This window comes from Rhea americana, unplaced genomic scaffold, assembly GCF_003343005.1.
Source record: "Rhea americana isolate MKP2758 unplaced genomic scaffold, rheAme1 scaffold_328, whole genome shotgun sequence".
Lineage (NCBI taxonomy): Eukaryota > Metazoa > Chordata > Aves > Rheiformes > Rheidae > Rhea > Rhea americana.
In genome coordinates, this window is record NW_028186455.1 from 165,189 (window position 1) to 179,482 (window position 14,294).

The window sequence follows — 14,294 nt, forward strand, 5'->3', positions numbered from 1 at the left end:
GTGAACACACGGAAAACTGTAGTGAGGAACCCTGTCTGCACACAGTGCTGGATGAGCTTGCAGTTGCAGGTTGGACCAGACCTTCTGAGGTTCCTACCTGAATCAGTCTGTGAAACTATGAATTATAATTATACCTCAGACCATTAGGGATCACCTTGTTGACAAGGCRAAGTCTTTCTTACTGGAACTTATTTTAACTTTTTTTGAGGCTTCACTACTTAAAACCCGTGGTCTCTGTAACACGTATGAAAAGAAGTTGGTGGTGTGGGTGCCTGTATACACTGTCTGGTCAGATTATAGTGCCCAACAGTACTTGGTTATCTCATGGAGAAGAAATTGGAGGTAATATCTAGTAATAGAAGGATTCATGCGTATAAAGTATTGAAAAGCCGTTCCCCCAAGGGATTAAACAATCTTTGCAGGTACTAGTTTCAGGGTAGGATTTTTTTACTATTCTAGCTACCTAATATTGCAAAAGTAGCTTTGTACCAGACCAGCTTCTAGGAGAGAACGTTATCAAAGCACTGCCTCYTTAGAAACTTTTGTTTCTTAGCAAATCGTCACAAGTAGAAATATTCAGCTTTGGTGAATGTAAGTGTGGATATAAAAGAAGTRCCATTATTTTAAAAGTTTGTTTGCAACAATAGTTTTGTTACAAGAACAGAGGCTTTGTGCAGTGCAGCATGACGGCTCATCAGAGCAGGCCATGGCCTGGCAGTTGCACTTACCGAGACGTTGAAAGAGGTTAAACACAGATGTCCTTTACAAAGAGCTGTCACAACTGCAACTGAAGTTCAAAGTTCATTTGAATAAACTTACAGCTGACATTTCGTGCAGAGAGAAGTTTCCAGCCTCAGATCCATGCCAAGCAGTGATACTGGTGGTTAAGAGCCATCTGGGAGGTCTTGCAGTTGCTGAAGAGCTGCTGCATTTTGGAGGTGTGAGAAACGTCTGTAGCTGTGAATGGCTGAGTAAATAAAGAGCTCAAATTCAAAGAGGGTTGARAACTTTGCCCCTGAAAATGTCTTTTAGAAATTAGATATCACAATTTAACATTTTTTTTCAATTATTGCATTTTTTTTTGTAGAGTGACTTTATCTTCTTACAGTTGCCATACATTTATTTTCGGAATACCTATTACAAGAAGTAAAAAGTATTACTTTGAAGTATTGTACACTGAAAGGGGACCTAGTAGGCAATGGAGTAAATCTCTTTCAGGGAAATTTACCAAAAAAAACGAGGCTAAAATAAAGCATGGGATATTTGTTCTGGATGACTGACTACAGAATAGTTATAAGAAGGCTAAGGAAGTCTGCTGTCTTTTAGAAAATGAGTTGGAAGGTGCAGATTTACTGTATATTTGACTTGATAATTTTTACAGTACTGTGGGTGGATAATAACCACGTTGATTGTTATTCTCTGCTGGAATAGAGCTTTATGAAGTACACTAAATCTGCTCAGGAACACAAAAGATCAATGTAGTTAAAGCACTAATTTTTTAGTACCTAGTGTGAATTATACTTRTTCTTGATGATGGGTACTTAGAAAAATGACTGGAAAGAAAATGAAAACCTGAATATGCTTAGTGGGTGCCAAATAATTACCATCAGCTCTCAGACTTTCTGAACTTACAATAGCAATCTTTAATTTTATCTAGATATGTCAAAAGCAGAAAAAACATAGAAAAACATATCATGGTGAATAAATATGCAACATTTATTTCAGAACATCATTATCTCYGTAAGCTTTTACTTAGGGAATTTGCCAATGACAAAAAGCATGAAATAATGTATTTTGACAGTATGCACAGAAGATTTCAAGCAAAAAATAATGGGATTGCCCAGAAATTGTCTTCTGAATAGTGCCAGTATGCATTTGTGTATATGGTAATGCTTGTGAGCGTTGCTAGAATTTGTCCTTTGCGACTCACTTTTTGTTCTTTACTTATCAGAGAAGTTACAAGCTTTTGAACACTGCCTGAATATAAGTACAAATAGCATTAGGTTATCACATTCTCTAAACACTTCCCATGAAATGTTTCCTGCACTTCCATGAAACTTGTTTTTTTTCCCGCTTACCTAAATTCATTGGATGTGTTGATAGTACCTGTACTTTGTTRTTATTTGGTGATTCCTCCACTGAACAGATTCTACATCGTACAGACCTCAGAAGGTTTCTTCATCATCACAACRACTCTACAGAGAGAAAAACAAGTTCTGTGCTGTGTGCAGGGAGGAGTGTTAAAATGGATAGAATTACTCTGTGTTTGAAAAAAMTGGACCTATATACCAGCCAGTCTTGCTGATAGAAGTCAGGTCAGATGGGAACAGAGAGCAGAATTCTCCATGCTTTTTAATATAGCATGTTTTTCTTATTATTTATGTGATATTTTTAGTGAAATTAGTGTTATTCCAAATATAATAAAAAACATGGAGCAGCTCTATAACTACATAGGAATTCTGGCTTTGCTTTTTCTTTTTCTTTTTTTTTTTTAACAGAAAGAAATGGCTGATTTACATTTGTTTATTTTCCAAGATTCAATGACCTCTGCAAGATTCCTATTTTCTGCTACAGGAAAAACTTCCAACAACCCAGATATAATTGATTTTCTTCAACATGTAACCTACTTTAAAAGAATCTGAATAGATGCTACTTTTAKCCACAGCAAACTTTTTAAGCATTTAAAATTTATTTTTTACTTGCTTGAGGGATTCTGAGCTTTGCTTTAGAAGGCTGCTGTCATTTAGGTATCAGTTCTTCAGATTTGCAAGTATGCTAAATGTTCGAGGTGCTCAGAATATTTACATTTCAGATTAACTGGCTTCTAAGGTTGATTTCAAGAAATATTTTTTCAGTTGTACTTTAAAAACCTTCATTGAGGAGCTTCTTCTAAGCCTACTTTACAAAAATGTTTGGGTTTTAATATTTTACTATGTGGATTTAAGGAAAAAATAAAAGGATCTTCTGTCTTTTTAGTGTCTTGTTACATCAGTTTTATCTAGTGCTGTAAGGAGCATTACTGGATAGGACAAGGAAGGGTAAGAAGAGAAGGAAAAAGGGTTCTTCTTCTTTTTTTTTTTTTTTTTTTTTTTTCAGACAAGAAGAGAGAAAAGCATTGTCCCACACCAGGGATGCAGAAAAGAGTCTGATATCAATCCAGGTTTTTTTGTTATTAAAGATCAACTGAAAAGATTTTAGCAGAAAATGCTAGAGAGTCATGTGGAAGATGTATTGTCTTAAGYTGTAATTTGAGGATGTAAAATCACCTGTCTCTTCAAAAAAAAAAAAAATCTGGTTTTTGTCATTTAGTGGTTAGATTGATAGCTATCTCCCTGGATTTCTGAGCACTGGTAATGGGATCGCATATTTTTGATAACTTTACCAGTTTGGGCAATGCCCAGAAGTGATACAGCTYGAATTTGTTGCCATGTAATAGCTGCAGAGTAAATTGCTGGCCTACTTCTAGCACATAATTACCAAAGGTCCATATAAAAAGAATCATGTGGGGTCAGTGTGACCATGCACGTGTTGGTGAACATGCATCCATTCTTTTGGGGGGTGATGGGGCAATGAACCCAAGATTTTGGCAAAGGAAAGGTTTAATTTAAAAGATGAAATTTCAACGCTGGCATAAAAGTGATGTGATTGTGTGCAGCTCCCCATCGTTTCCAGGGGAGCTGTGAGTGACCAGTAGCTCTCAGAATTAGGCTGTTTATGATTTGGCATCTCTTTTTCAATCATATCTATAGATGTTATTTTTGGCATCACAGAATATTCTGCTTGCAAGCTTTTTACATACTAATATAATGTGTTTTCTATTTTAGGAAACCTTAGTGCTCATGTTTGGTTTTCATTACTGCATAAATCTCAGAATAAGATCTTATAATTAAACAAATGTTTCCAAAATGACAGTATTGARTCTTACAAGGGTAACATTATCATAACATACAATTGTTTTTTGTGCCACAGACCTCAGACTTTGGAGCATGTGTCAGACACAAAAGACGAGCAAATGGATGCAGGACCACCAGACGGTCTGGAACATGACGCCAACAGAAGTGCAGATGCTGGCCTACCCTCCCTGTGTCTCAAGCAAGTGTTTCCGAAGTATGCTAAGCAGTTCAATTATCTGCGACTTGTGGACAGAGTGGCTGCGTTGTTTATCCGTTTCCTTGGTGTTAAAGGGACAACGAAGCTTGGGCCAACAGGTTTTCGAACATTTATAAGGTTAGTGATGTGAAGATTTCTTTAAGAATTGCATAAAGTATAGTAGAGAGTTTAGAAACTAGAAACCCTGTTGTGTAGCACTACTGTCACTCTGCTTATCTTAAGTTTTGCTGGATAAAAACAGGCCCTAATAGTGATATATTTTTAGCTCACAGATTTAGTAATCCCTTCTGAAGGAACTTTTCCACATAAGATCCATTGAATTGTTGCATAATCTCTTGTAAAATGGATGTATTTTTATCATAGCAAGTTCCCAAGGTAAATGCTTAAGGGCATAATACAGACTTTCTCCTTTATAATTACTCTTTTGCTCTGCAGTTCCTCCAATCCTGTCATTTGGTGTTAGAACGATGGAAGTTATTTGCATGGTGGTGGCTCGCAGTGTCACAAGTACAGTGCTGCATGACACCCCAGAGTTGGTTCTTGGGAGTAAGAGCTCCTGTTTTCATCCTGAGGGAGCATCATGACTGGCAGACATATAGACAGACAGACAGTGTTGCCAACGACCCCTGCAGAAATTGTCATGGTTTGCCAAACTAAGAATTGTTGTGGAGATCCTGGCAGGGAGGTTGTGTATATACAAGAAAATGTTCTCTGAGATAAAAGAGTAAAGAGGATTTAAGAATCTGAGATAACAATTGWTAACAGCATAACATAATTGATACTATGCAGATTTTTTTAAAAAAATGTATTATTCTGTATCAACCATTCTCCCAAGTGAAAAGATGTTACGGTTCATTTGCTTATTGCAGCTGATTCATTGGAGTTCCCAAAGCTATTTTTTGGTGAATTTGATGTTTTGTAGTAGAGATTTGCTAACAGGTCTCTCCCAAGAGGCAGATAATGAAGCCAAATTATAGCAAAAGTCATTTTCCTCTGAAAGCCTCATATAAAACTTGCACATGCGAAAAAATAATAATCTGAAGTACTTTAGTACRTCACTGTAGTAAAAATGACCTTTTCTTTAACTTAGGCTTTCCAAGAAAGGACTGAGGAAGTAAATTGTGTGCATATTGTCTTAATTCATCTTTATGGTATCCACTTCATGTAATATACTACACGTGAGGATTCTGAATCAATTACACTAATATTTGTCCTATTGTGCTTATTTTTTCTGCCCATAAAATAAAGGCTAAGTATATATATTTATCTCTCCCTAACTATATTACCCCCTTACTGTAAATCATTATTTCAAAAAATGCATGAGAACAGCATGTATCAGAACTTGCTAAATAAATTTTTAATTGTCTTTAGCTTTTGTGGAAACTGCTATGGTATCATAAACTCAGGGTTATTCATATGGTTGAAAATAAGCAGTTGAAACAGAAGAGTGCATGTGAATGACTTCCAAAGGCTGTTAAAAAAGAAATACTGTATTTCAGTTTATTCATAGAACTGACTTTTCCTTGTCACAGGCATGCACGCACTTAAATTTCCACATTCTCTATGCTTACAACTTTTTTTTATAGCTGCTTGCTGTAGATATGGAGCAATGGCCGCTCAAAGGCRGGTAAAACGACGCTGGTAGAGGATTATGGAGTGGGTAGGGATCTCTGTGTTTCAGTCGAGGTGTGTATTACAGTCTCCAGCTCCTTATGCTGGCATTGAACATCCTGACACAGCTTTGAGGGAAATACTGGTATGAAGTTTTTGTGTGTTGCTGGGAAGAGGTACACCCTGTGTTTAACGGATTTGTGTTCCAGTTTACTCTACTTAGAAAATAGCCTGCTGCTTTTTAAAGGTATGTATACTCCTGAACTCTTTAAAGCTGTCACTCTAGATACTCTTGTAGACTGAGTCTAGTGGGAATAGACATAATGAAGAGTTATCTTCACCCTCATAATTGTATGTAGAGAAGCAAGTTATGGAAACACATGTAATTCAGGTATCATGAATGAGAAAAATAATAGCATGGTGATAGAGATAACTTCCTTTTATGTCTCTTGATATTTGGTAATGAGTCTAATCTTACAGAAGGTGCATGATACTTAGAGTAAGGTGAACATACACTGACCTGTGCAACTTTATSTAGTAGGTACCCTTGGGTCTTCATTTACAGCAGATCAGTAACGCTTGGAAGATACTATTTGCAGTCCTAGTCAACATGTCAAGTTTCTAGCAAGCCTTAGGAATACAACCAGATTGGTATTTAAAAGTTATGAAAAAGTGACAGTTGAGATTGGGTGATTCGAGATTTGATTTTGCCAGCTGTGGGGGCGTAGCCTTCTGCCCTTAAGAGACCATTTCCAAATGCCAGTTACTAATGCATTGTGTACTAAGGATTTGCATCATGAAATTGCAACTTGCAGTGGCAAAGAATTCAATTTATTTTTTCATATACTTTTTATTTCTTTTTTTATGGATATATCTGTTATTGTCATGGTACAAATATCTCATTTTCTGTCTTTCATTGACTATGACAAAAGAAATAAGCAGGAGCAGATGTACTCTTAAAATACAGAGATCTGTTTTCTATGCAGAGGCCTTTAGCATTCAAGATGAATACAAACAATTCAAATTATAGAAATTACAGATATATGTGCTCTTCCCACAGAACAGTGCAGGATTGTTTCCATTTCTGAATTTACTATTGTTTAGTCCAGTCTTAATTTGGCATTTTTCAGATGAGCAAAGTATAAATGCCAACATTTCCTTTTAAAATAATTAAAAATTAACATATCTCAATGAAATGGTGTTTAGTTTCTGATGACTCTTAAATTAAACTTTTTAATACTAGCAAATATTTATTTTTTACCCAGAGGATCTTTACCATCTGCATGATCCTTTTCTAAAATGCTCTCCTTACTACTCATTTCAGAAATAAAGTCATGTTTCTAAAATGTGTGCTGTGTGTCTTTTTCACGAATGAACTGGTACACAACTGTATGTGTGTGTGGAGAGGGGAACGACTGCAAAGTATCCAACCAAATTTTAGCTAATCAAAATCTACTGCCTTACATAGTTTCTTCATTCCAAAAATATAACTCAAAGAGAGACAAAGAATGTGGCTCACATCCTTATTTAGATGCTACCTGAAGTTTTAAGGACTATCTAGACTGTACCTTGACTATTCTCTATTTTAAGGCAGTCTGGTTAGGCTACTGAAGGGGCAGGATTTTTCTGAATTATCTTCTTTTTTTTTCTGGCTAGAAATTTTGGCCATGTGCAGTAGTTCCAGCCAGGCTGCCAGACATCTGGAAATCCTGGACAGATGGTTAATTCTCATATACTGATCAACACTATACTGCAGACTCAGACCACACAATTGTCAGATCTCCTAGACATGTGCTTATCACCAAATGCCTAAAATACATCTGGAAGAGGGAGAGCTGTTGTTTTTCCTGCAGTGTTGAATAACAGATAGGATAAATCTGTTCAGTATTCAAACATAAAGAAGTAATTCTGTGCCAGAAAGCTTTCCTCCAACCCTTTTCAGACCAACGTATCAGTCAAATTAATATAATATAACTCTGCCTCATGTAGACAGTCTATGCAGATTTGTATTGGATTTTGCAATGTATCAATTCATTCCATTCTGTTACGGCCTCAAAAAGAGTAGTAGAAATAGTCTAGGAGAAAGCTGTAATAGTCAATCAAGTCATTTTTAATAGAAATATTCACAATTTTCCTCTTTTTTTTTTCTTGTTTATTGCAAAGCCAAGATAAACCAGTTAATCCATAACATGACTGCTTCCTTTTTGTTGCTAGATATTGACCTGAGATTGAATGTACAAGTCTGATTTAGATGCTCAGAGCCCTTTTTTTGGCTGTGATGATGTCTGTGATCTGAACTGGTAGCCAGAATAGTTACATACATGGAATGATTTGTAAGTGAAAAGTTTAGGGCTTTTACCATGTCAGGYATGTACACTTAATAAATGCTGATTTGTTTGCTGTCTACTGCAKGCCTTTTGTTGGGCTCAGCATGTTTTCGTGGGTGGGTACACGACATGGGTAAACTTTTCTTTCATGGTTCTCCCAATTGCTCTCACAGAAGTTTTCCTAACTTAGAAGTTTGGAAGTAATCTATAAGCTATAGATTACTATAGTAAGCTATATTTTTCTTTATTTTGTCTATATTTAACAGAAATTGCAAGCTGAGTAACAGCAATTTTTCAATGGCTTCTGTAGATATCCTATACATTGATATCACGAGAAGGTGGAACAGCATGGGAATCGATCACAAAGAATCAGGTAACAGTATTTTTATTTGAAGATAATGAAAGCTGGTTTTTTTTTTTTTTGTAGTTTTGCTAGTTCCAGCACGCTTCCAACTTCCAGTAGAAATAATGGGAGCAAGACATGCATATCTGAGGCATGTGTATGTGCAACAATATTCTTCTGTTTAGTTCCAAGGCAGTTTCCTTTTGTCTATAGAATAGATCCCTTGGTTTTCAGTTTATATGTCAGAGCAAGGGGCCTTCTGCGGGCCCCTTTTTTGTGCTTGCAATTTTGCATTCATAATTCTTGTTGCTGTTTGTGGAGGAGCATTTAAAAACATTTCCAGTGGAGCCTTTAACTTAATTACAGTGTAAGGAGATGTGTCCATATTAGAGTAACTTACATGGTCTAGCAAAACAAATAAGCTACTCAGGAGCTAAAAATAAATATGTTCAACTTCTCTTTTTGATTTGACTCTGTTCTCTGGTTACTTTAGGGACAAACAAAACTACCTGTATTATTTTTCTTATTCCAGATAATTCCTCCCCCTATCAGKATACTCCTCACTTTCATTTTCATTGCCTTTGTGGTTGGTAATGGAAGAATAATAGGTTCCTGCAACGACTTACACAATGCTCCACTATTAAATTGGCTCCAAAGTCTTGTAATTACCTAAAGCTGCATTTTGTCAAAAAGGGAATTCATTAAGTAAAAAACTTCTTGGAGCAATAAGGTGGATGTTCCTGTCAAGGTACCACAGATGGCAGTTAACTTACTACAGTGGTGCTGGCAGTAAACAGAGAGGCTTAAATCCAAACCTTTAAGGATAAGTATGCTTCTTAATTATCATTTTAAGGGCTAAATGTTCTCATGTTATAAACCAACGCTAAGATTTTGCTAATTCTTTGGCAAATTAAAAATAAAATCCAACACACTATCTCCTTAATACTAAATGTGTAATTTGGTGGCAGAAACATATATTTTTAATTAAGTTATTAAATAGATAAATTAATCATAGCACCAGGAAACTATTTTTCAAAAGAACAACTATAAACTTGCAATGCTACCTGATCTATTATTARGTCTGTGTTAACTTTTCTTCTTTTTGCATTTTAAATTGCTGCGGCAAAGCAAAATGCGTATAATCAGTTCATATAATGTTGCTCATAAATATGTTGTGGGGTTGATGTTTATCTTTCACTGTTCTGGTCATCAAAACAAAGTGCTACAGAAAATAAATATTGCTATAACCAACAAAATGGAGTTCAGTTCTGACTTCTGTCAGACTTGCAGCTTTTCCTCTGGGCTGTACAAAACGCAGCCATTGAGATCATTTTCCCATTGCATCTTATACAATCTCAATTTGAAGCCTTTCTTTATTCCTGTTACCTGTGTCAGACTTGTCTCTCTTTCCATGATACCTGCTTTGTTACGTGGTTATTCCAGCTTGCCATTTGTAAAGAGAGCAAGAATATAGAAAAAAATGCCTATGTAGAAAATTATATTTATTTAAAAAGGCTTTCTTCTCAATTAAATTTTAATATGTATTCAGGACCCTGACAAAACTTTAAATCAAGGAGATTTAAACATTTTCTCTGCTGCTTTTGCACTAATTTGTCTCCTTTTATTTTTATTTTTTTAAAAGGCTCTGAGGTTTTGATATCCTTCCAAAAAGCTTGTGCTAGGAAATAAAAATGTTAATTATTGTCCTGTGAACCAAATGGGATTTGAAGCCCTCTTTGCACATACAGGCAGGTGATGATTACCAGTGGCCCAAGAATAGTCATGCAGAGATGAGTTAGAGATGCTTTCCTCTGCAGTCACATTTTGCTAGCCTGACTTCTGTAGATGTTGCTGAGAAACAAAAGTATCCATCATGTAGCAGAAGAATTTACTTCTGAACTGCTGGCGGGTGGGGAGGTGGAGAGGGTGTTACATGTTACACTTCCCAAGATAAACTCATGATGAATCTAAGGAACAAAGCAAGGCACTTTGAATCAGTGCCATGGCTGTGAAGTAAASGTGACTTGCTATACCTGAATGTATATCGCAATTTTAGGACTTCACTCTAATATTCTGTGCAAATAATGAACTCCTAGTTTCCTCAGTGGTGTTCATCTTTTGTCTTTCGCATAGCCTGTGGTTTTGAAGCTCATGTTTTTAACACGAACCTCCATCTCAGCACTTAACAACTTATTACAGACAATTAGTTGTGCTCTCTGCTACAAGCAGCCCTTGGTGGAAATTGTACTCCTATTTGTCCGTTTAGGATCATTATTCACTTATGTCACTTTTAAGCGTTTTTACATCCAACTTGGATTGTAAACCTCAGTTTAAGTGTGTTCTATGTATGGCTAAAAGGCTTTTATAAGAAATACATCTACCCCAACAAGAGATTAATTTTTCCTGTGACTCCCTCTTTTTTCCAGTTTTAGAGAAGAGGATTAAATAACCACACTAGGCTGAAGAGTGGAAAAAAAGAGGCAGTAGCAAAATGTATGCAGCTCCTGCTTTCTAGTTCAATAGGAGAGATCACTGATTCTATAAGAAAACATACAGAAAAACCTCACCTTCTTCAAGAGGAGTTGTGCCAGTCCCATGCAATACCATGCCACTTGGAGTGGGCTTCCCATTGAACAACCTCCGACAGGGACATTGGAAATCAATCATCTAAATTATTTATTCCTACATAAGGAATAAGTAAATAAAATTAGAGCACTTAAAGATGTCAGACAAGAACAGACACTATGCAAAGTTGTTTGCTAAATAGCACTAAAAATTCTCTAGAATTTTAAAGCCCAAAAGGAAAGTGTGTATTATATAGTGTGAGCTTATTCCCAGCTGCCTCACAGATTTGCTCTACGACCATCACATATCTTCCTGATACTGCAGTGGATGGTTGGGAAAATGAATCTAAACACTTTCCTATTACACAGTTGCCTTTAGAATATTAACCTATTATAAGAAATCTGTCACAATTTAATAAGGAGGCTAGATAGAGCATTTCATTCATCTCTCTTTTTAAAATTCTGTATTTGATTACATTGCTTATTTTTTGTGGCTTTATGTATAAACATGAAAATCAGTTTATCTACTGAAGAAAATAGATCTCTCTCAGATCGCTCAGATCTGTACTGTATAAATCACATTGTTCAATTTAAAGTTACTAACTGTCTTCAGTTTACTTGTATCCACTGTAGAGTTCATCTATACTCACTACTTTGGCTTATAAGACAGGTTTTTCCTAAATTCCTTTCAAAGGAAAACAAGCTAATTGAAATGTCAGTGTTTTCTTCCTACATTACTTTAGCACTTATCTTTTGCTCACACTAAAGAGTTGGCATTCTTACAGGTAATTAGTTTTCGCCACAGTGAGAAATGGTTATATTAGCTTTGGATCCACAGTGATAACCCTTGGAACCCAGAGCTGGCTGTATACATCCAGATAAGTGGCGTAACTTTTTGGTATCTATATTTACTGTATTGAAGTTTAGAAGTTTCCCAAAAYAAAATCCTCTGCAAACCTAGTTTTTCTAATTGGTCTAATTTATAATTTTGTTCTAAATGGTAGCGCATTATTCCTGCACCATTAAAGGACTTTGGCAATACTGGATGCTGGAGGTAACACCAAAATGCCCTATTTTTGTCTGTCAAGATGGATTGCCAGGATTTCATTTAAATCAGAGTGGCGTAAAGCAATCCACCTAGAGGCTGCTTGTTATAAGCTAGCATGCTTATCACAGAGCTCYGAGTTGGTATCTTTCCAGAAATTGGTTCAAAATATATTTTTCTTTAAGAACCTGAACATCAAGGTGTATACTCCAGTGTCTTTTTGAAAGGTTAAAATAGCAGAAGAATCAATAAATCTCCAAGCTGAGAGTGACTTCTTAGATTTGATACTCCCTTTCCCTCTATGAAATAGATCTGTAGTGCCCTCTTGCATAAACATCAAGAATCTCAATGATACACATAATTTTTTGTTAGAGGTTTGCCTAGGTATGACACTTACAAAGTGATTTGTGTGTCATCTTTTTTTTGAATATTTAAACATACTTCACAAATGTTAATGGAGCTTCTGTTCCTGTGAAATAGGTATTATTTTATCTTGCTTGAGCATGGGTATTCTATAATATCCTGTGGACTGTGTATATGAAGTCAGATGAGGTACAAGGTGAATAATTAAAACAGACTGTTCAGAGGACTGATGGAAGGAATATATCCAGTCCTAAGATCAGAAAGGAGAAAATGAATGCATATCACACAGAACATAGTATGGCTGATTGTGTGAATTACTGTACTAGTTTAGGCAGGTTAGTGTAGGCACCTAAGTTTCACAGGTATGGAAAAGTTTCCAAGTGCTGCAAATAGTATTTAGTCAGGTTTTTCCCAAAGATCTGATACTTATGGAAGATTTGTGTATTTGCATTTAGAATTTCAGTATGGATATAAGTCATTTATGTGGTTGGTTGATAGAATTTCACTGGCAAAAATAATAGATGTACAGATGAGTCTTCAAGCCCAGAATTGAGCTTCCAGAATTGAAGAAATGTGTTGAAAGTCTCAATGATATAGATGTTTTCTGGGTGTTAAAAAAAAAAGGCAGGGCGTGAGGAAATCAAAAATCCAACACCGTAACGTTTTGGTATGTAATCTTATCAAGATATCTGTGCGACCTGGCTTTGCATTTGGCCCCCGTCCAGCTGTAACCAACACAATAACTATTGCTGTAGTGATAAAACAGCAGCTTCTAACTTTTTCATTAAATGCTTCATGAGTGTCATTTTTTAGGAAGTACATATGCTACCAAAGGTGCTTTCTCTGCCTGTAGCTCACTGTGACTGATAAAATATTTATTGAGCTGGCAGCTGCTGCTTTCAGATAAACCAAYGATTTCTTTGCAAGCTGTTTTATAGCCAAGATTGTAAGCAACTCCAACTGCACTCTTAGTTGAGAGAAATTATACTTCAGAATGTAATTGTATTTTTTAAAAGATKTCTTTCCAGCGGCATCAGTACACTAACATTAAGTTAAAAACCCAAACCTTTTAATATCTCATCTTAAAATAATCTTCTAAAGTGTATGCTCAAACARGATGCACCAGTTAAACACAAAACAGCTATGACTGTTCCGTGTTGCTGGCATTCTGAAAAGCTGCATTATTGTCTGGCTTCCTGATTAGGAATTAAGTAAGGTATAACTTCAAGGTTTAAAATACAATAATTAGTGTTAATATGCAGCCACTCTTTCCACTAGCTGTGTTAATATACTATTAGTATGATGTGATCAAACAGCATCTGAAGAATTCTATCCTGCAGAATGTAGCTTCTGCAGGTACTTTTGTTCATGAAGGGGCTCAGCAGAGTTTTATTATAGCAGAATTTCTTGGCAATGCTCTGCCTTCCCTTCTAACATGMATTAACTGGTTGTCTTTTGTGTCACTGAAACAAAATTGCCATTTTAGAGGTCCTGGCRTTAGTAAAGTGTATGCTCATCTGGGAGTTCCATAGAAGAAAATGAGAATAACTAACATTGCACAAACAATGATTTTTTTTAATTTGTTTTATTTTGTTTTGTTTTCTGGAGGCATGATAGATATTGGAGTCCTTTGGAATAAGTAAAGTCTGTATGACAAATCTATTAAAACCTAACCCCCAACTGCTGTCTCCTCATCTGAGAAGACTGGTAGTAATACTGGAAGATTGATACTTGGATTTCCATTTCATTTCTATAAATCTATATCTGAATGGTTAAGTTGGTAGTGTTTTGAAAAAAGATGTGAGAAAGAGCATCTGTAGGAAACCTCTGTAAGACAGCTGCTGATGAATAAAATCCATTCCAGTATTTGGTGACTCCCTCCATTTGATGTCATGAGCCAAATACGCCTTCTGTGCATACCTTTCAGGTTC

General features: G+C 35.9%; 1 protein-coding gene across 1 annotated transcript in view; it reads left to right on the forward strand.

Moving 5' to 3' along the window:
• The window catches only part of TTLL11 (tubulin tyrosine ligase like 11), a 52,812-nt gene that overhangs the window by 36,354 nt on the left and 2,164 nt on the right, over positions 1–14,294 (forward strand). The window contains exons 6-8 of the mRNA XM_085310831.1: positions 3,970–4,227; positions 5,931–5,968; positions 8,359–8,421. Of these exons, the coding sequence (XP_085166957.1) occupies positions 3,970–4,227; positions 5,931–5,968; positions 8,359–8,421 (359 nt within the window). The remainder of the gene's footprint in view (positions 1–3,969; positions 4,228–5,930; positions 5,969–8,358; positions 8,422–14,294) is intronic.